Raw genomic sequence first — 20,599 nt, forward strand, 5'->3', positions numbered from 1 at the left:
TCATCTGCTAATTACTTAATTCTTCATGTCTATTTCTTTGATCTGCTAGTCTTAGAGAGACTTCTACAGAGGTGGAGGGTGGCTGTGGCTCACTCTGAGGACACAGACACTGATGACAGACATGCTGGGGAACACCTAGCTTCCTGAACACTCCCAGCGGCTGACATCCCAGATCACTCGTGCCAAGACCCACCACTGTTTAAAAGAGACAGTCTGATAGCCATTCTTTCACAAGCCATGTAAACCTTATATTAACCACAACATAAGGCCATTTTCCTTTAACAGAAGTCAATTTTTAATTAACAATTAAAAATTAACTCATAAGTAGAAATAATCCAAATGTCCATCAGCTAATGAATTGATAAAAAAGTGGACTATTCATACAATGAAATATTATTCTGCCATAAAAAGAAATGAAGTACTTACACACCCACACACCCTACAACATGGATGAACCTTGAAACATAAGTTAAAGAAGACAATCACATGACTGCATACTTATGATTCCATTTATATGAAATGTCCAGAATAGGCAAATCCTTAGAGACAGAGTAGATTAATAGCTGCCAGGATATTTGGAGATGATGACCAAAGGGTACAGTGTTTCTTTTTGGGTAATGACAATATTCTAAAATCTATTGTGTAATAGTTGCACCACCCCGTGAACACACCTAATCCAATGAATTGTACTCTTTAAATGGATGAAGTGTGACATATGAATTATAGTCAATAAAACTGTCCTCCCAAAAAGATAAAACTCCTTCTGTTACCATAAAAAGATTAATTCATAGTTCTTTAAAAACATCAGGATTACATTTAATCAGCCACAAAAAAGAATAATGCCATTTGCAGCAACATAGATGGAACTGGAGATCGTCATTTTAAGTGAAGTAAGCCAGAAAGAGAAAGAAAAATAACATATGATATCACTTGTATGTGGAATCTAAAAGAAAAAAAAAAGACACTCATGAACTCATCTACAAAACAGAAACAGACTCACAGACATAGTAAACAAATTTATGGTTACTAGGGGGAAAGGGAGTGGGAAGAGAAATTGGGAGTTGGAGATTTGCAAATATTACCTTCTATATATAAAATAGATAAACAACAAGTTTCTTCTGTATAGCACAGGAAACTATATTCAATCTCTTGTAGTAACCTATAATGAAAACGAATATATGTATGTACATGTATGATTGAAACATTATGCTGTATACCAGAAATTGACACATTGTAAACTGACTACACTTCAACTTAAAAAAGATTACATTTAGTCGTATGTTATAAAATACATCAAACTTACATTCAAAATACTTCACATTCGGAATGAAGTCACTTGAATACAGATAGACTTCCATGTTTTGTGACAGAAATCATGCTAAACACTATCTAAACAGAAATTCTAATCCGCAAATCTTCCATCTGTTAACCTGGTAATTCCCTGGGTAAGCTTATTAAAAATGCTAACTCCTAAGCCCCACCTGTATTCTGAGCATTGCAATAAAGCACTGCATGAAGATTTCAATACTCCAAACTGATTTTATTTTTAAAAGAGGTTCATGAATTGAATTATTTGTGGAGATTGATAGTCAATTGCATTTTAAATTTTTCTGCACCACTAACCTCCAAAAATGTATAGGAAAAATAGTTTTATGTAGCAATATCACTCAATTCCTTGACTGTTTCTGTTATATGCAAGAACAAAATAAAACAGGTGTCATTTGATTTCTCCACATCCTCACCAATACTTGCTATTTTCGATCATTTTGATTACAGTCATTCCAGTGGTATAAAATGGTATCTCATTGTGGTTTGATTTACATTTCCCTAATGACTAATGATATTAGGCATCTTCCCATGTCTTATCAGCCATTTGTATGTCTTCTTTGGAGTAGTATCTATTCAAATTCTTTGCTCAATTTAAAATTGAGTTAAATGTCTTTTTATTGGTGAATTGTCAGAGTTCTTTATATATCCTAGATACTAGACCCTTATGAGATATGTGATTTGAAAAAATTTTCTCATATTACGTGGTTTCTCTTTTCAGTTTCTCAATGGTATCCTTTGAAGCCCAATTATTTTTCATTTCAATGAAGCCCAATGTGGGAGCCCATGATTGGGTTAACAAATTGTAACAGACCCCAGCCACTTGTCTCCTTAAAGAAGAGCAAATGTGCTTAGTAACTGCCTTGCTTGCACAGTTGAGGTTTTAGATAGCACTCTGCTCCTTGCAAAGCAACAACCCAGACCCTCGGCTATAAGCGCTGGGCGTGCCTGCTGTTAGATAGTATTCTATCCCCAAAGCAAGGAACTGGCTGGGCTAGTGGTCTGCTTTAACGTATCTATAAGAATGTATCTTGCTCCCCTCTTCCCATGACTTCCCTAAAGGTAAACTGTGGGCCCCCAAAGTAACGAGTCTTGGGCTGGAATGGTAAACAAGTTATAAAAAGCTGCAGACTCAGAGGTGAGGAGGCTGGTTAGCCAATGACGGGTAAGACCCCCAGAGGGGGGCAACCTAAGACAGGCACAGCCGCCTGAGTCCAAGAAAAATGTCAAGCAGCTTCTTCTCAGACGTTCAACCCTGATAAGCTGTAAGGCTCGCTGATGTCAACACAAACATGACTTACCAAAAGATAAAGGGTCTTTTGACCTTGAGCCAGACTTTACAATCTAGATCCCACCCTGTCTTTCCCTAAATTCCTGCATTCCATCACACAATTGTCAATGATTTCTCCTTTGATTGTACACAATAAATGTGAGGGCATTTGAGAGGTTTGTGGAGTTGGCTCCCGACTCCCTCTCGCTGTCTTGACTTTTCCATAGAGTCTTGAGTAATTCATTCCGTTTCGGTGGGACTTCTGCTGGCCAGAACCCACAACTGGTGACAAACCCACAGCCCAATTTTTCTATTTTTTCTTTTGTTATTTGTGCTTTTGGTATCCTATCTAAGAAAACATTGCCAAATCCAAGGTCACAATGATTTACACCTACGTTTCCTTCTAAGAGTTTTATAGTTTCAGCTCTCATATTTAGATCTTTGATCCGTCAAGAGTTCATTTTTGCATGGTGTGAGGTAAAGGTTCAGCTTCATTCATTTCCATATGCACATCCAGTTGTCCCAGCACCATTTACTGAAGTTTATTATTTCCCCCATTAATTGTCTTGCAATCCCTGTCAAAAATCAATTGACTATAAATGTATGAGTTTACTTCTCTGGATTCTCAATTATATTTCATTGATCTGTATGTCCATCATATGCCAGTACCACGAAGTCTTGATTACTCTAGCTTTGTAGTGAGTTTTGAAATCAGGAAGTGTGACTCCTCCAACTTTGTTTTTTTCAAGAATGTTTTGGTATTCTGTGTTCCTTGAATTGCCATATGAATTTAGAATCAGCTTGCCCATCTTTTTCAAAAAAGCCCACAGGGATTTTGAAAGGAATTTTATTTAATCTGTAGATTAATTTGGAGAGTATTGCCATCCTGACAATATTAAGTCTAATCAAAGAACATGGGATGTCTTTCCATTTATTTGGGTCTTCTTTAATTTCTTTCAACAATATATTATGACTTTTAGTCATAATTTAGTCATTTTACCTCCTCAGTAACATTTATTCTTAATTTTTTTTTCCTTTTGATGCTATGTTAAATGGAATTGTTAATTTCCTTTTCAGCTTGTTTAGTGCTGGTTTATAGAAATACAACTTATTTTTGCATTTTGTAACTTATATCCTGCAACTTTGCTGAGTTCATTTATTAATTCTAATAGTTTGTCAACTCTTTAGGATTTTCTATATATAAGATAAAATCATCTGTATATGTAGTTTTACTTCTTTCTCCCCTCCTTTTTTTCCCCAAATAAAAGATGTCTTTTATTTCTTTTTCTTTTCTAATTTACATAGCTAAATAAATACACAACACTACATAAAAGCGGTGAGAGCTGACATCCTTTTCTTGTTCCTGATCACATAGGAAAGCTTTCAGTCTTACCTATTAAGTGGATTGTAGTAAATACACTTTATAAGGTTGAGGAAGTTGCTTTCTAGTCCTTGTTTGCTGGGTGTTTTTACTATGAGAGTTGGATATTATCAAATGCTTTTTCTGCATCCATTGAGATGATCATGTGTTTTTCCCCCTTCATTCTTTCAATATGGTGTATTCCATTGACTGATTTTTCATATCCTACTGAACTATCCTTGCATTCCAAGGATAAATCTTTCTTGGTCATGGTGTATAATCTTTTAATATGCTGCTGGATTTGACTCGTCGGTAATCTGTTAAAATTTTTTCATCTATATTCATAAAGCATATTAGTCTGTAGTTTTCTCTTCTTGTAATATCTCTGTCTGGTTTTGGTGTCAGGATAATACTGACCTTAGAGAATGAGAAACATTTAGGAAATGTTCTCTTCCATTTTTCTTTTCTCAGCACCCCTCAAATAGGCCTTCACCACCAGGGCAGAGAAAGTTTCACCACTTATCAAAGTAACTTAATTTATCAGCTTTCTGCAGTAGAAGGGTGGACAAACTGATCCTTCAGGAATTTGGATAGTAAACAGATTTCTCTCATTTCTCATTAGCAATTACAATACAGAGGTTTTAAGAGTGTGTGTTTGTGTGTACGTATGTGCCCATGTGCCTGTCAGACTGGCGAAGTTGAGATTACTAATGCATTATCAAGGGTGGGTGGAATAACGGGCATTCCAATATGCTGGTAGTACAGATTGGTTCATCCTCTCTCCAACATAATTTAACAAGACTTATTTATTCACAAAATGCAGTGGCCACCTTTCCATGTCTGTGCCTAGAGATCCACATCAGTATTTTCACAGGCTGTAGAGGATTGGAAGCTTCCTAATTTATGTTTCCAATCTCTCGTGGTTATTTAATACCCACCCCCTTTTTTTTGCTATTATAAATAGTGGTTCAACTGAAAATCTTGGATTCCCCTCCCCTAAAATTTTCAGAAGTAATCAAGATCCTAAAGTTTGTGTGAATGGTTCTTATGCTGAGCATGGCCTTTTAAATGGAGAATTTATTGATTAAGAACACTCTGCCATTGCTACTTTGTTTTAGGTATTTTTGTCATGTTAATGCTTTGGAGGAAAAAAAAAATCTTATTTTTCTTACTGGCAGAATTTTACTCTGGTCCTTAGAGAAGAGAAATGTTCGTAGTTTGAATCCTTTGAGAAACCACTCAGCACTGGAAATGAGACAGACACTACCATCTCACCTCTCACCTTTGCAAAACCCAACTGAGAAAAATAAATGGTCCTTGAAAGGCTGGGTAGATGGTACACTTCAGCGCTTCTCTTTTCTACATAAAGTGTTGAAACTTGAAGTGCATTTCAGAGGCAAAGTAGGGAGAAGGAAGGGGGTGAGAGGTGTAAGGCAGGAGAATGGGATGTCTATAAGGAACTTGTAGGAAGTTTTGCTTGGTGGCTTCGAATAGAACCCTCTCCTCTGTGTCCTGTAAATAATCTTCAGTGAAATGTCCATTTTCCACTGACATCTTATAAAATGAAGTGGGGAGGGTATAGCTCAGCGGTGGAGCCCACGCTTAGCATACCCGAGGTCCTGGGTTCAATCCCTAGTACCTCCATTAAACAAATAAATAAACCCAATTACTGCCCCAACAACAAAAAAAATTTTTTTTAAAGAAGAAGATAAGTGTTCAGGCATGCCCCAGAGCTATAGGAGACAGGAATAAAGGCTCCCAGGAGCTATGCTGAGAAATGAATCATACTGCTTAGCACTTTTGGTTGATGATTCAGATACAAAGAATGTTTAAAATCTAATCAATGATTTAACAAAGGTCTCTGTACTACTAACTAAATTTTGAAACAATTTCTCCCAGAATTGAGACTGTTGATTTAGAAAGCTACGTGCCAAGCCAATATGCAACTACTCTAGCACCTTCTTTTCCTTCTGCAGCATTTAATCATGTTCGTCCTCTGGATGGGAAGGGTTATAAGGAAAAATCTTGCAGTAGTCTCTGCCACTAACTGTATGGCCTCGGGCATGTCATTTTTCTCTCAGATGAGTAAGACTAGATGATTTCCAAGGTCCCTTCTAGTTCCAACATTCTACTATTCCTTGATTAGCAGATTTGGCAGATAATGAATCTAGGGAGAATTAAGGGAAAAGGAGGAATGAGAGAAAGAATGGTCCGCAGTGGAGTCCCTGATCCTCAGCATTACTGACATTTCAGGACAGATAATTCTTTGTTGTTCAGGCTGTCCTGTGCATTGCAGGATGTTGAGCAGCATCCTTGGTCTCTACCCACTAGATGCCAAAAAAATCCTCACTTGTGGCAATCAAAAACGTCTCCGGACAAAGGTCCCCTGGGAGACAAAAATCTTTCCTCTGTCCAGTTGAAAGCCAATGGGTACAGTCAGCCAAAGAACGATGCAAGGGTCCAGACAGTTTGCCTCAGGTGTGGTCAGTGGTCCTCTGCACCAGCATCACCTGGAAACGCATTAAACATACAGATTCTAGCTCCACCCCAGCACCACAGAATTAGACTCTCTAGAGGGAGTATGTGGAAACTGAATTATTAAGAAGCTCCTCATATTACCCTATAGGGTAAGAATTCCACTCCAGGCCCTCCTAGCTCAAATCTGAACAGAATGAGTCATCAAATACTATTCTGGTTGAATTCAGATCAGTTCAAAAGAAGGAAAGGGACTCCAAGTTCCTGATTCTGATTATTGAAACACTGAATTCAAAACAAACATTGACGTAGTGCTCACCACATGCTTTACATTAGCTCAATGAATCCTTATAGCAACTTTATCAGGTGGATACCATCATCACCCCCTTTTTATAAATGAGGAAACTGAGGCACAGAGTTAAGTCACTTAGCCAAGAACATCCACTGAGTGCTAGGCATATCCAAGATCCAAACTCAGGCAGTATGGATCTAGAGCATGTGCACTTAACCACTACACTCTGCTTCCCTTGAATGTGTTTGTCAGGACAGGACTTCCAGAATGACAAAGCACTGATCTAACCAGGGAAAGAGACAGCCAAGAAGAGCCCTCCTGGGATCTAGTCAGCTCTGGGTTTGGGAAGGTCATGTGTATACGATAGGTTGCACCTATTCAGGAGCAATCAGGGCAGGGCTTAAAAGTGTCCCCAAGCCACACACAGAACCACCCACACAAGTCTCACTGGCACAAGGGGCTTAAACACAATCTCTGACGAACACTGGTTCACCAGTAATCCACTCTGACCCCGAAGCAACTTCTAGTTGCTAAAAACATCAAGCCTAAAAATACTGTACTCATCCCCAGCAGAAAACTGTGTGTGTGCTGAAGGCTGTACCCTCTGAGGAATGATCAGACAGGGAACCTCCAAGTAACTAGTCTCTAGCTGAATATGAGGCAAAAACATAAATTCCTTGAACTGTGCCACGCACACACATCCAGTGGCAAAGGGGAAAATCTAAGTGGCTAAGAGGGTTGATGCGCATCCCTTGCTCAGTAAGTGCCTTATTCCTACCCAGGGCAACCCTAAACAGCCATTGTTAAAAGATAAGAACAAGAGGGGAAAATCTGAGCAGGGACATCAGAGGCTACACATTGTAGGGAAATAGACTTTGCAGAATTAGTTCAGCAAAGTCGCTAAGAAATAGACAACAAAGCCAGCAACAACCACCACCTTCAGAGTGGGGGAATCAGTATCCAAGGCAGCTACAATGTATTATCTAAAATGCCCACCTTCAACAAAAAATTACAAGACATGCGAAAAACAGGAAGTGTGACTCATACACAGGAAAAAAAGTAGGTAATAGAAAATGTCTTTGACAGGGCCTAGATGGTGAAGACTTCGCAAAGACTTCATAGCAGCCATTAAAACTATGTACAGAGAATGAAAGGAAAGTATGCTTAAAGAATTAAAAGAAGGTATGATGAAAATGTCTCATCAAATATAGAATATCAATAAAGGGATACAAATTATTTTTAAAAATTCAAACAGAAATTCTGAAGTGATAAATATAACATTTGAAATGAAAACGTCACTAAAGGGACTCAGTAGTAGTAGGCTTGAGCTGGCATAAAAAAGAATCAGTGAACTCGAACATAGATAAAATAGAGGTCATGCAACCTGAGAAAAAAGAATGAAGAGAAAAGAACAGAGCCTCAGAGAAATTTGGGACACCATTAAGTACACCTCACATGCATAATGCGGGCATTGAAAGGAGAGGAAGAGACAAGAAAAATATTTGAAGAAATAATGGCTATGAACATTACAAATTTTATAAAAAACATTAATTTACACATCTAAGAAACTCCATAAACTCAAAAAAAGATACATATCCAGACACATCAGAGCCAGAATGTTTAAAGCCAAAGACAATGAAGGCACCAGAGCAACTCAGATCACATAGGACCTTAACTGTTGAACAAACCCAATGCATAGGAGACAACATAATGGATCTTAACTTTAGATAAAAATTCTTTACCTATAAATGAAGCCCAGGTTTCCCAAGGATTGTCAAAGGCTCTCTACCCTGTAGTTGGAATCTCAAAAAAAAAAAAAAAAAAAGAAAGAAAGAAAAGAAAAAGAAAATGGTAACTCTGTGAGGTGATGTTGTTAATTAGCTTGTGATTATTATTTTGCAATTGTACACGTTTTGCACAATTTTTTACAATTTTTTACACTATTTTTTAATTGTAATTTGCACACAAATTATCAAGTTGTACACTTTAAATGTATACAATTTTTATTTGTCAATTATACCTCAATAAAGCTGAAAACAAGTTGTGAAGGCTGAGAAAAGCATAGAATAGTTGTGCTGTAAAGCTGTGATTTTGATAAACATGCAGGGTAAATGTAATATGGGTTGGAAACAATTCAAATCTTGATTCTCAGGATCTGCATGTTTCCCCCACTGATGGCCTGGGAGATATGTGCATTATTCATAGTTTCAAGGAACAGAAAGTGTTAGAGCTCAGCACCAGTCAAATGCAGATAACTCAAGCTCAAAGCACAATAAATCATCATGCTAAATCAATACCAAAAATGAAGAGGAGGCATCCTGGGTTGGGGAGGGCCGTTTACTGTCAGCAAATTTCCACAGATCCTGTGTGCGGCCCCTACTGACTACTTTAGGATGGGTCGATAACTGGTTAACTCACCTGGGAAGAGGGAAATGGGAAAAATATCCAAATGAGTGTGGCTCTCCTCTTTTCCAGGGTACCTTTCCCCAACCCCTCTGGACTCTGAGTCTTGTTTAACTAATTAAGCGAATCTACCACCTTCTTTCTTTTCAAGCCAACCCTGTGTACAGTGCTAACTAAAAATTGGCACTTGCCATCTGCCTCTACAGGGATTGGATCACACTGGCACTGGCCATCCAACTCTGCTTGGATTAAATCAGGAACCACTGCAACCACTGACCTTCAACATACCCTGAAAGGAGTTCAGGATGGAGATCAGGAATGAGGCGCTCTGTGCTCTGGGAGAACTGGGTGAACAGGCCATCAGATAGTTAGATGTTTTCAGGAGAAGATTTTATGACCCCAGTTCTTGTGTCTCCTCATATCTAGAAAAGCACTAGAATCATTAATGGTGACGTCTGCTCCTCGTGACTAGCAGCAGCCTCTGCCTGAACGTGTGCTTGGCTGCATGTCCCCCCTCACTGAAATCATATATAATACTGAGCTTTCCCCCTGCCTCCTTGGAACAGTTTCTCAGAGCTTTCTGGGATGCTGTCTCCCAGGCTATAGTCCTCATTTTGCCCCAGAATAAAACTTAACCCACAACTCTCATGTTGTGTGATTTTATTTCAGTTGACAACAGCAAACTCTTCCTTGATCAAATAGAGTAAAAAATGATTTGATACCCCTGAAACTAACATAATACCGTACATCATAAAACAAATAAACAAAAAAAAAGAATTGAGATGGCAGAGAGACAAATGCATTTTCACGGTGTTTCTGGGAATTGTAGCTTCAGAAGACAGTATTTGCAAACATCGTTGAACAATATGTGACTCTGGGATGCAGACGGAGCCATAAATCAGTGTTCAGGGGAGTGTCATTTTGGTTTCTATGGCACCAGAACTTATTGGCAATAAATCAACTTCTTTGCCATTATCACAGAACAAGTAAATGAAAGGGGAAAAAATGAAACAGATGGATTAAAACAGAAACAAGAGTCCTCACTTGCTTTAGTCAAAGGGTGGAACTGGGACAGGAAGGAAGGGGGAGGGCACAGCCATTCAAGGAATGACACAGCAAATAACACCAAAATGGTGGAAGATTAAGCTCCCAGGAAGCCTTAAGGCTCAAGATGGCAAGAAATTTGACTTCTAGACCTTGAACTTCTTTATACACTCATTGCAATGTATTAGCATGCTAAATGGCACTCCCACAGGTCCATGACAGTTCCAAGGCTGACCAAAAAAGGTCGAAAAGTGGGCGGTGGCCCAATTCCTGGGAGTCCCAGCCCCTTCCCCAAAAAGTAGTTGGAATAATCCTCCCACTTGTTAGCATATGAAGCTACCCAGCCTATAAACACTAACAACCCCACACCTCGTGGCCTCTCCCCCTTCTGAGTGAGATGGATCTCACTGTCTATGGTGTGTATCTATTGAGCACTCAACCCCCTCACTTCATGGCCTTTCTTGCCTTCTGAAACAGCCTACACTCTGTCTATGGAGTATGTATCTCTCTAAATAAATCTACCTTTACTGTAACAACTGTGGCTTGCTCTTGAATTCTTTCCTGTGCAAACCAAGGACCCACATTTGTCGGGGCACGTCCCAGACTCAAACAAGACCTGGGATACAGCCCTCCTCTCGCCCCACATTTTCCTGTATCAGAACTACATTTGAGAGTACAAAAAGAGAAGAGGTTACTTTTGCCATGCTTCTTGCAGTAGCTCAGAAAATATTTAATATAACTGTAAAGTAAGAAAATTTATTTTTTAGTAACTTTTTAAAACTATCACATCTATTTTCCACCCACTCAGAAACACAATTAATGGCTAAGTTTTGGTATGCTAACTAAATTCCTGCCAACTCTCTACTCTCCCTTGTTTATGGGGAAACTTTCAAAATGCTCAACTCTATTGTGAGAGCACAAAATTATGAAAAAGATGTTCTAAACTAGGAAATGTCACACATCTAATCCAATGTACTTTAATTTAAAATTGGTCCTTATGCATAAGACTGTAACACACCCCAGCTAACAAACTTGAGGTAATAATTAGACTTTGTGGAAAATAACTGCAGTTCAGATATGTTGATTCTAACCATGACATGAGTTTAAATGGTTAATAATGCTATGTAGAAGGTAAACAGGCTTTAAAAATTCTATGGAGTTTAAATAAGCAAGATAGCATGATGACATTAAAAAATGCTAATCAACCTACATGTTTGGTTCTGACTCTAAATTTGATCCTTTGGTCACATCTTATACTCACAAGGACTGTTGACTGTGCACTATGCAGTCACCTTTTAAAAGGAAAAGAACTATATTTTCAAATGGTGAACTCTTTCTGCTCGTAACTAAACTGAACAAGAATGCTTTGGTTTATCACTCATTTGACCTGCTAACTTAAAAGCCTATGAGTTGTCTGAAAGACATCATTAGGACAGTTGTTGAAACTGGAATGCAAAACAGTACATTAAATAATACTGTAACTATGTTAAATCTGCTGAATTTGCTAACAGTGTGCTATGGTGACGTAAAGGAAAACCCTTGTTTTGAGGAAACAAATACTTAAGTACTTTGGGGTAAAGGACATAATACATGCAATTATTATTATTTTTTAAATTTTTAAAAATCATACCAAACATTCATATGTTTATTTCTTTCTCTATTAAGTTGCCAAGTGCGACGTTCCCACAAAAGGAAAATCAGCCCCAGTGGCAGAGCAATCAGTACAACTTCTAGGGTAAGTCGTAGAGAAACAATGAAACCTTTCAATTTTCCATCAAACAAAGCAGGGAAAATTTAAACCTGTAATTTAAATTTAATCTCAACACATTAAAAAAAAAAAAGCCAAAGCTTTTCCAAGCAGTTTAAAGTATAAGCTACTGTTTTAACCCAAACATTTAAAAAGAAAAAAAAAATTCAAAGGCACAATTGAATAGCACCAAGTAACATTCCATATAGTACTTAGAATCACGAGCAGTTCTGGGCGATGTGAAGTCGAAGTAAAAGGACTCCAGGATTTAGAAACATCAATTTCCTGTAAGAACCAGTGGAGTACTGTGGCTATGTTGTGTTTCTGGGACACAAACTAACACAAACTACAAAATAAAGGTTCCACCACACACAGAAAGCAAGGCTAATTGATGTCTGACTCCGCATACATGTATCTGGCTCAATTATAAGTTGGAAGTTTGACTTTAAAACCTTTGATCAAAGGAATCATGCAACAGCCAAATAAGTGCAGTGAAAAAGAACAGTTTACCTTCTAATTTGAAAGTACATAAACAGTGTTAAGTCAGAGTTTCCATAAGAGGCTTAAAAATAAAACATTTGATTTATTGCATATAAGTCCTAACAGGTAAAACATATTTACTGTGATGTTAAATTACTTTAAAAACAACACTGAGTAGCTCTAGCCAACAGGCAACTTTGCTTAACTTCTCTCTCTTCAAACCACTGTGGACACGTCCACCTAGGGTCAGGCTGGTAACTCTTCACATGGTGACACCAAACTGCAGCATTTCTAAGGCATTTCACAAACAAGCTAATCTACAAACCATCTTTACAAGGCATGTCTGAGCTTTACTTGGCATTTAAAGAGACATACTTGGGCTACTAACCTGCTGAGGGTTCTAAGCCGAAGGACACTATAATTTATCACTGTTTATTTTCCAACCTTGGCAGTCAGGTAGGACAACCTGCCTCCCTACAAGCTACTTTTAAACGACTGCTCCATACAGACCCAACTACACCTACTCATTCCACAACCAGCATGTCTTGGACCCACACACATGCCAAATCACCTCCCAGTCTCTCACCCTCCTTGTCAAAGAAGAAAGAGCCACAAAACCTGCTCCCATCCTCTGAACAGGAAACACACAATAAAGTTTACCTTTCATAGATCAAGACCAAAGCAGTCTTTGTTTGGGTGTGTGAACACACGTGGGCCCACGAAAACGCACCTACTCACCTAAGCTCGCTTCGCTGCACCTTTAAAGTAAGATACAAAGATCAACATACATATGTATTTTTTCCTCAGTCTGTAGAAAGGGGAAACACATCCTTTTCTGTGTGCAGGGTTGCCCAAAGGACCCACATCCTGATGACAGTTCTATATGCAAGCCAACACAACACAGCTGGCCTCCAGTGATCGTAACTCCGAGGGACAAGTTTAAGGCCTGGTTCTGAGACAGTTTCCTGTCCAGGCCTCTCTAATACTCTGCGTTTTTCAAGTTCCAAGAAGACTTCTCTGCACTGCCTAGCAGAGCATTTAAATGAACCCTTTCTGCCGAGCAGCGCGGCCGCACAGTGGCCACAAACGCCAGTCACGAGAATGATGATGATGTCTCTTGCGTGGTGAGATTGGAGGATACAGCTTACAACACGCTAAGGTAGGTGGCCTGGAGCGTCAGGAATCAGTTCCTCATCACTGTTATCAACAAGCCGGAGTAGGGTGGGGTCGGGTGGGGGACAGCAGGGGAAGACCGTGGCATACGAATTCTTGGCACGGGGTACCATAGCTCCGGAAGGGCAGCAGACCCAGGTGCTTGGCCTTATTCTTCCTCCTCCAACCAGGTCTTGCTTAGTGGCCCTCTTTGTATCCCCCTGGCCCCGACCCATTCCGTGCCTGCCCCCGGGAGGCTCCCACCCTCGCCCAGGGGCAGGTGCAGGAAGCCACGCTGCGTACCCGGTTCTCCGGCTCCGCAGGCAACTTGGTCTGGAACTGGCAGCGGGTGCCACTGCTGTAGTCTCGCTGAATGAAGACCTTCCCGGACACCGGCGCTTGCTGCCGCCTCTTGGCAAGGACAAGACGGGCCACGCCACCTCCTCTGCCCTCCAGCTGCTGTCGCACCGCACTACATGCAAAGATTCAGAAGAAAATCATTTGAATGATGTCAGAAGAATGAGAGAGAGAAAACTGGTAAAGCAAATGTGGCAACTCTTGGTAGTTGAACCAATACCAGGAACTGCGTACCTCCACACTCCGTATATATGAGAAAAATCCAAGTTCATTAGCTAGTTTACACTTTGCAGCTGAAAGTGTGCTTTATTGATAACTCAGCTGATTCCAATTCACCTTCTACGTGTACAGAATCACACTATAAAACTGACATTCTAAAAAGAGAAATGTTACTTGCAGTTTCAGTAACTTACAAAGTCTAGTCACTTAACCAAATCATTTAACTATTGGGGCTAAAGTATAGTTACTTATAAGATGCAAACATCAAAATGCCATTTGTGATGAGTGCTTTGGAAAATACAAAGTGCTATATAAGTAGTTTTTTAAACTGTATTTTTTCCCCTTTTATAGCTATGTTTAAAATGTTGGCAAGAGTTAAAACTTATAGAAACACATCTTTCATACAGTTCTTTTTTGCTCATTGTTTGCTTTTAAGGAAATCTCACTGAATCAGATTTTAAACCATTTTCTGTGCACCTACGCAGAAGGTAACAGATTATTGTCTATGACTCAGAGGTCTTTCTAGGCTAGTACCTATTTCTGGCTCCTTTTAGGAGACATAGTCATAATAAAAAAATTATTGCGAGGCACGGTGCAAAGTGGTTTACATACATTGTATAAGTCTCACAAAAACTCAGTGATTTTAATGCCATTATTATTTCATCATAAGTAAAATGGAGAAAACAATAGCACTTTCTCACAGGGCTGCTGTAAGCATTAAGAGACTATATAGAGAGCATTTATTTAGCACAGTTTCTGGCAAAAAGTGCTAAATACACACTTACCATTTGCTGGTACCCTCATTTATATAATATAACAGAAAAAAGCAAGCGTAAGAAACAGGATTTTCAACTCAGGTCTGACTCCTCAAGTTTCTGCCACCTTCTTTTTTGTTTTTAATTATCCCCCCGTACAGGAGGGGGAAATAGCAAATTCCCAAGACAGTGGCTTAACTTAAAGTCAGTAAACACATAATTTGATTTTGTCCTCGACCGTCCTCACTCCTCACCAACGCCTGACTAAGCGAGCTGCTCACTAAGTACTTGAACTAATGAAAGAGTAGGCTTCTAGCCTGGGTTACCTAGATCTTTCTGGATTAAGTGGAACTTTCATGTTTCTGAGCTGGTGTCCATGGCTGCAGCCCCTAAGAGGTTGTTCAAGTAACGTTTGGGGAAACGGACTCGCCTTCCCCTCCCCTCGGCATCGCCCTCGGAAGCCTTAGGGCTTCAAAGGTCCCAACCTACACTCCCCAAGGTCTACAATAAGCTCTACCCGTCACTGCTCCGGCCATGACAACATTTTCTTCCACTCGGCTGGTCCCGCCTCCCTCCCGGAAGGCGCACGCGCGCCGCGGGGCCCTGCGCGCGCAGCCCTTCCCGGCGAACTACATCGCCCAGAATCCCAATCGACCGAACCATCTCGGGCTCGAGGTGGGGGAGGAGGCGGAGGCGGAGCAGATTGCCCGGGGCGGGGCGTAGCCTCCCGAAATGTCCTGCTTGTGTCTTCTTGGGAAGAGTTCGTTTTAAGCGAGATCCTGGGGTTCCTAGGTAAGGTAGGACATATGTCCCGATTAGGTATAATAGTGCCCTCCGCACCCCCCGAGAGATCACTCAGTGCCAAACGGCGGATGGTCTAGTCCAGCGGAGACACTGGTTACCGGCCTGGGCGGAATCACCACGGGAGTGAAGGGCAGACAGCGCACGCATGCGCAGAGGCTCAGCATGGGGGCGGGAGCCGCTGAGCCCCTTCCCAATGTACGAGAAGGTGAGTAGGGGGCGGGACAGGGCGTTCCTGGAGTTGGGACTGACCGCTCCCCTCAACGGCCGCAGTTAGCACAGTCACCACAATCCCAATCAACTCTGAAAGCTGTTGACCCCAATTGTCCAGAAAACTGTGGAGTCCCCAGGAGCTCAGTTTTAGCGTTTATAAATCAAAATCCTATTTTCAGTTAAACCACTTTAAGCATTTAATTGCCATTATCGATGTACAAGACTTTCTCCTCTACTATGCTGTGCGTTTTTAAAATAACAGCTACCATATTGGGAGGGATCACCTCTCATCTTGGCTTTACGGCATGCAGCAGACAGCTCCTTCGTAACAAGCTGTAGAGCTTACAGTCTTTTGGACACTTGATTCTATTCGATTTAGTGTCAGACTAGGTACATGCTTTGTCATGTTCTCTGATTGTCTCACGTAAGTCTTCTCATGACATGAGAAGAATCCCTGGGACGATAAGGACAGTGATACACTAACTAAAGAAACAGTGGTGCTGATGAAGTTTATAATCTGGCTGGGGCTACAGACAATTAAGGGAGAGGCTTATTGTGCCCTACCTAACCTTACCCATTTTGCTTACACCTTGCTATGTGACTTAGTTATGCTGCTTAACCTTCCGGACCTACATTTTCTCATAAAATGAGAAGACTGGATTAGATGATCTCTGAGAACTCGCCACCTCTAAAATTCTGTGGTTAATTAGTAAGGCGTAGAACCCAGATTATATCACAGTATGTGAATGCAAAACATCATTAACTTCCCTTTCTATGCTAACATAGGTGAAACATAGCTATTGCCGAGTTTTAGCAGTGTTAGTGGATAGAGGGACCCCCAAATTGGAAAGCCCACCAAGCGGGTGGCCAATTCCCTCAAATGTGTGGATCCTTGCCCGCCAACTGAGAAAGAATTCTCAGTAGATGCAGAGAGATAGAGTGAAGAAAGACCTGCTTTTATTGCTGAGAGAGAGAGAAGAAAAGAAAACACTCAAGTGGGGAGCCATCCGCCAGATAGCTGGTCCAGGCAGCTCCAGTCCCTGAGTGGGCTACAGGGTCTTTTATTGGAAGGCTTTGCCATTCTTATCTTCATTCCAGTGATGCCAGTCTTCTATTACTGTCTGTTTCCTCCTGTGGAGCTAAAGCTCTAAAACAGAAGCTTTGGTGGGAAAAAAAGAACAAAGAGATACTGGGTTATGTCCTTGGAATTAATGCAGCAGCTGTGGGACATAAATCCTCCTGTTGCCAGACTGTGTCCTTGGAATTAAGGAGCCAGCTGTGGGATAAGAGCAATGTCCTGCCTTTCATCAGTCTGGCACTTTCTTCCCCTTGTTGGAAGCCAATCACGGTCAGTAAGACTATCTAATCCTCTCTCTCAGCAATATTAGAAAGAACTGCCCCTTACTGTATGTATAATTTTGTCCTTATTGCTGAAAATATGAGTTTCGCTGATAGTACGACATTCTTCACCCTATATTTGTTTCATTTTATAGATCATTGCTAGGAAGAACTCGGTATAATGATGAACACAATGTATGTGATGATGGCTCAGATCTTAAGATCTCATCTGATAAATGCTTCACTGATTCCTAATCAAATGAAAATGGGTTCATATCTTGGTGTCATTAGAATTAGAATGATGTCAACTCATAAATCCAAAAAGAAGATGAGAGAGTATTATAGGCTGCTGAATCTGGATGAAGGATGCTCTGCAGATGATGTCAGGGAATCTTTTCGTAAGCTTGCCAAGCGATACCATCCAGATGGTGGCTCTAGTACTGCTGATTCTGCAACATTTATAAGGATTGAAGAAGCTTATAGGAAGGTGCTTTCCCACGTGATAGAACAAACAAATGCCAGAAAGAGTAAAGTTGAAGAAGCAGAAGAAGAAGAAGAAAAATTTAAATATAAAACACCCCAACACCGGCATTATTTAAGTTTTGAAGGTATTGGTTTTGGGACTCCAAGCCAACGAGAGAAGCAGTATAGGCAATTTAGAGCAGACCGTGCAACTGAGCAAGTGATGGAATACCAAAAGCAGAAGCTACAAAGCCAGTATTTCACTGACAGTATAACTGTTAAAGATGTAAGACACAGTAGAGAACAAAAGATAACTCAAGCAATAGAGCGTTTAGTGGAGGATCTCATTCAGGAATCAATGGCAAAAGGAGACTTTGACAATCTCAGTGGGAAAGGAAAACCTCTAAAAAAATTTTCTGGCTGTTCATATATTGATCCCATGACTCACAACCTAAATAGAATATTGATAGATAATGGATATCAACCAGAGTGGATCCTAATGCAAAAGGAAATAAAGGATACTATTGATCAACTCAGAGAGGCAATTTTAGTGTCGAGGAAAAAACTTGGGAATCCAATGACACCAACTGAACAGAAACAGTGGAACCAAGTTTGTGAGCAGTTTCAAGAAAACATCAGAAAACTAAACAAGCGAATTAATGATTTTAATTTAATTGTTCCTCTCCTGACCAGGCAAAAAGTTCATTTCGATGCTCATAAAGAAATTGCCAGAGCCCAGGAAATATATGAGACCCTTATGAAAACAAAAGAAGTCACAGATAAAAACCTGAATAACGTTGATCAGGGAGAAGGGGAGAAAACACCTGGAGTTAAGACAGGTTTTTTTAACTGGATAAATGTGTGGAAACTTATTAAAATATGACCATGTCAGTGTTCAAAGTACTGCCCCAAATCATTTTCCATAGTATTGACATTACATAGAGGCTGAGATTTATTTCTGTAACACAAGAGTTTGAGAACTGTGTGTCTCTGTACTTTTCACAAAACTAATCAGATCTCCAATTGATGAATGAGAAAGCTGTAAGAAACTGAGTTAGAAAAATGTTCAACCAGCTTTGCTCTGAGAATAAGGCAAGACAAGAGAATTACTTTTAAAGAAACAATTTAACCCATTTCAGAATTTAAATATCAGTCATCAGGTGAAAGGAGTTAGGTCAGGGACGCAGGCTGGAGATCGTAAAGGGTATTCCAAAGTCTTAGTGCAGTTTTTAGCTCTAATAACTTAAAAATAGTTTCTGTTTGCCATCTTCAAACAAGGTACTTCAACAACAACAACAAATGTATTATAAGAAGTCCCAAAGCATGGAATGTAGGCAAGTAAACCTCCAAATGATGTATGTTTGTTTCCAAGTTTGTTGAATTTGTACACCTGAGGTTATTAAAGCTCAAAACTTTTAAATCTTTTGGGACATTCTCTATATGGTTAGAAATATTAAGATCAGAAAATTAGCCTAATGGAGATACTGCATTCTTCTTCTTCTTCTTCTTTTTTTTTTTTTTTTTTTTTTTTTTTTTTTTTTGATAAAGGGCTTCTCTGTGGGTACTGACTGAATAAGAAAAACATCAAATATCTGGGCTGTATTTTTAACTCCCTAACTTCTTGATCCATTGGCTGCATAAATCCATCAGCCAAGCCAGCTGATTTAGCCATTCTAGAAATAGACTCCAGTGTCCACTTTTAAAGAATTTGAGTGTATTTTCTGACTCTTTGACGGTGAAAAAAAATCCTTGGGCTCAGTGGAAACAAGATTTCACTTTTGCCTTCATCCTAATCAGAGGTTGAAATGTTAGGTTTACATAAACCTACATGAAGCCTCTCTTTCTCCTGTATCAGACTCCCCAGAGGCTTTTTCAGCAACATGGAAATCTCAACTTATTTTCTTAGGAACCCTTTAATAAACAAAGACAAGATGTTGGGTTTGTTTTTTTTTAAGATGTTGGAATTTTGTGCTCTCTTGCACCTTTGGCAAATGACAAGAGATTGACATCCATTTACAGAAGTGGATGAGAGATTGTGTCCCATTCACTTTCAGAAAACCTGACTCTTTTCGGTCTGTGTAATTGCCTTATTCACAGAATTGGGCACCTAGAAGGATATGGAGAGTTGTCAAAATGAGCAGGTCTGTTTCCTTAATTTAATTCAGAGAGCTGTGTTTTGGATGTGGCTCAGAAGCATGGCCACTTTGATTTTGAAAGAACAAGTTATTTTGTACAGTGTATGATAGTTAAATAAAACTTCATCATCAAAAGAAACTTTTCAGGCATTTCTACCTAGATGATGGGACATTAATTGGTTTAATATGTGATTTTTTGATTATTGTATTGAATGAGTTATTAGCTTCTGCAATGAATATATTACTCTAAATAAAATTGTGAGCAGTGTAAAATAATAGCTTTTATAACAAGAGCTGTAGTTCCAAAACATTTTAGAAGGCTATCATTCTGTGAATCTTGTTAAACATTGGAATTAGATACATGATGCCTAATTACACTACAGCAACATATATAAAAGAAACCATTTTCAATATTACATAATGAGAAAGTAAAGTTACCAGAAAAGTCTAGTAACTCCTTAATCTCAGCACAGCATACTTTATGTTTGTAAATGTTGTCTATCTTAATAAATTTAATTAATAAAATTAACTTTAGTGATTATTCAATGGTCCATTGTATAAACAACTAATAATAATTTTTAAAAAGCATATTTTTGATTGGCCACCAACACAAATTCTTTTTATCTTTTTGATTTTAATTTTTTTCGTTTTTTTATCTTCTTGATTGATGATGTCAAAACTGACTGAGACATGGGTTATAGTTAAAAAGGCAAGTTCGCTTATGTAAAACAGAGTCATTTATTTAACTTAACTCCCAAGCTAGAAAAAAA

General features: G+C 39.4%; 2 protein-coding genes across 34 annotated transcripts in view; one reads left to right on the plus strand and one right to left on the minus strand.

The window, feature by feature from the left end:
• Positions 1–15,558, minus strand: part of LOC105070226 (uncharacterized) — a 27,783-nt gene extending 12,225 nt beyond the window's left edge. For 3 of the 33 annotated variants that reach the window (XR_012505550.1, XR_006725434.2, XM_045517817.2), the window contains exons 1-3: positions 15,398–15,543; positions 15,207–15,269; positions 13,853–14,021 (exon numbers count right to left, since the gene is read on the minus strand). Coding sequence is in view for 5 of the 33 variants with exons in the window: in XM_045517817.2 (XP_045373773.1) it covers positions 13,853–14,021; positions 15,207–15,269; positions 15,398–15,543 (378 nt within the window). In the remaining 28 variants the exon portion in view is untranslated. The other 30 variants (XR_006725437.2, XR_012505533.1, XR_012505571.1 and 27 more) reach the window with 29 other exon arrangements.
• A 29-nt stretch (positions 15,559–15,587) lies between these two features.
• Positions 15,588–20,370, plus strand: DNAJC28 (DnaJ heat shock protein family (Hsp40) member C28). Its single transcript, XM_010956563.3, has 2 exons — positions 15,588–15,889; positions 17,388–20,370. The coding sequence occupies exon 2, from the start codon at positions 17,414–17,416 to the stop codon at positions 18,575–18,577; it is 1,164 nt and encodes a 387-aa protein (XP_010954865.1). The 5' UTR covers positions 15,588–15,889; positions 17,388–17,413; the 3' UTR covers positions 18,578–20,370.
• Positions 20,371–20,599: the final 229 nt, after the last annotated feature.

Source organism: Camelus bactrianus, chromosome 1 (genome assembly GCF_048773025.1).
Source record: "Camelus bactrianus isolate YW-2024 breed Bactrian camel chromosome 1, ASM4877302v1, whole genome shotgun sequence".
Taxonomy (NCBI): Eukaryota; Metazoa; Chordata; class Mammalia; order Artiodactyla; family Camelidae; genus Camelus; species Camelus bactrianus.

Bases quoted from the DNA above. Each gene is read 5' to 3' on its own strand.
- DNAJC28 (XM_010956563.3), top strand. From the start codon at position 17,414: ATGATGAACACAATGTATGTGATGATGGCTCAGATCTTAAGATCTCAT.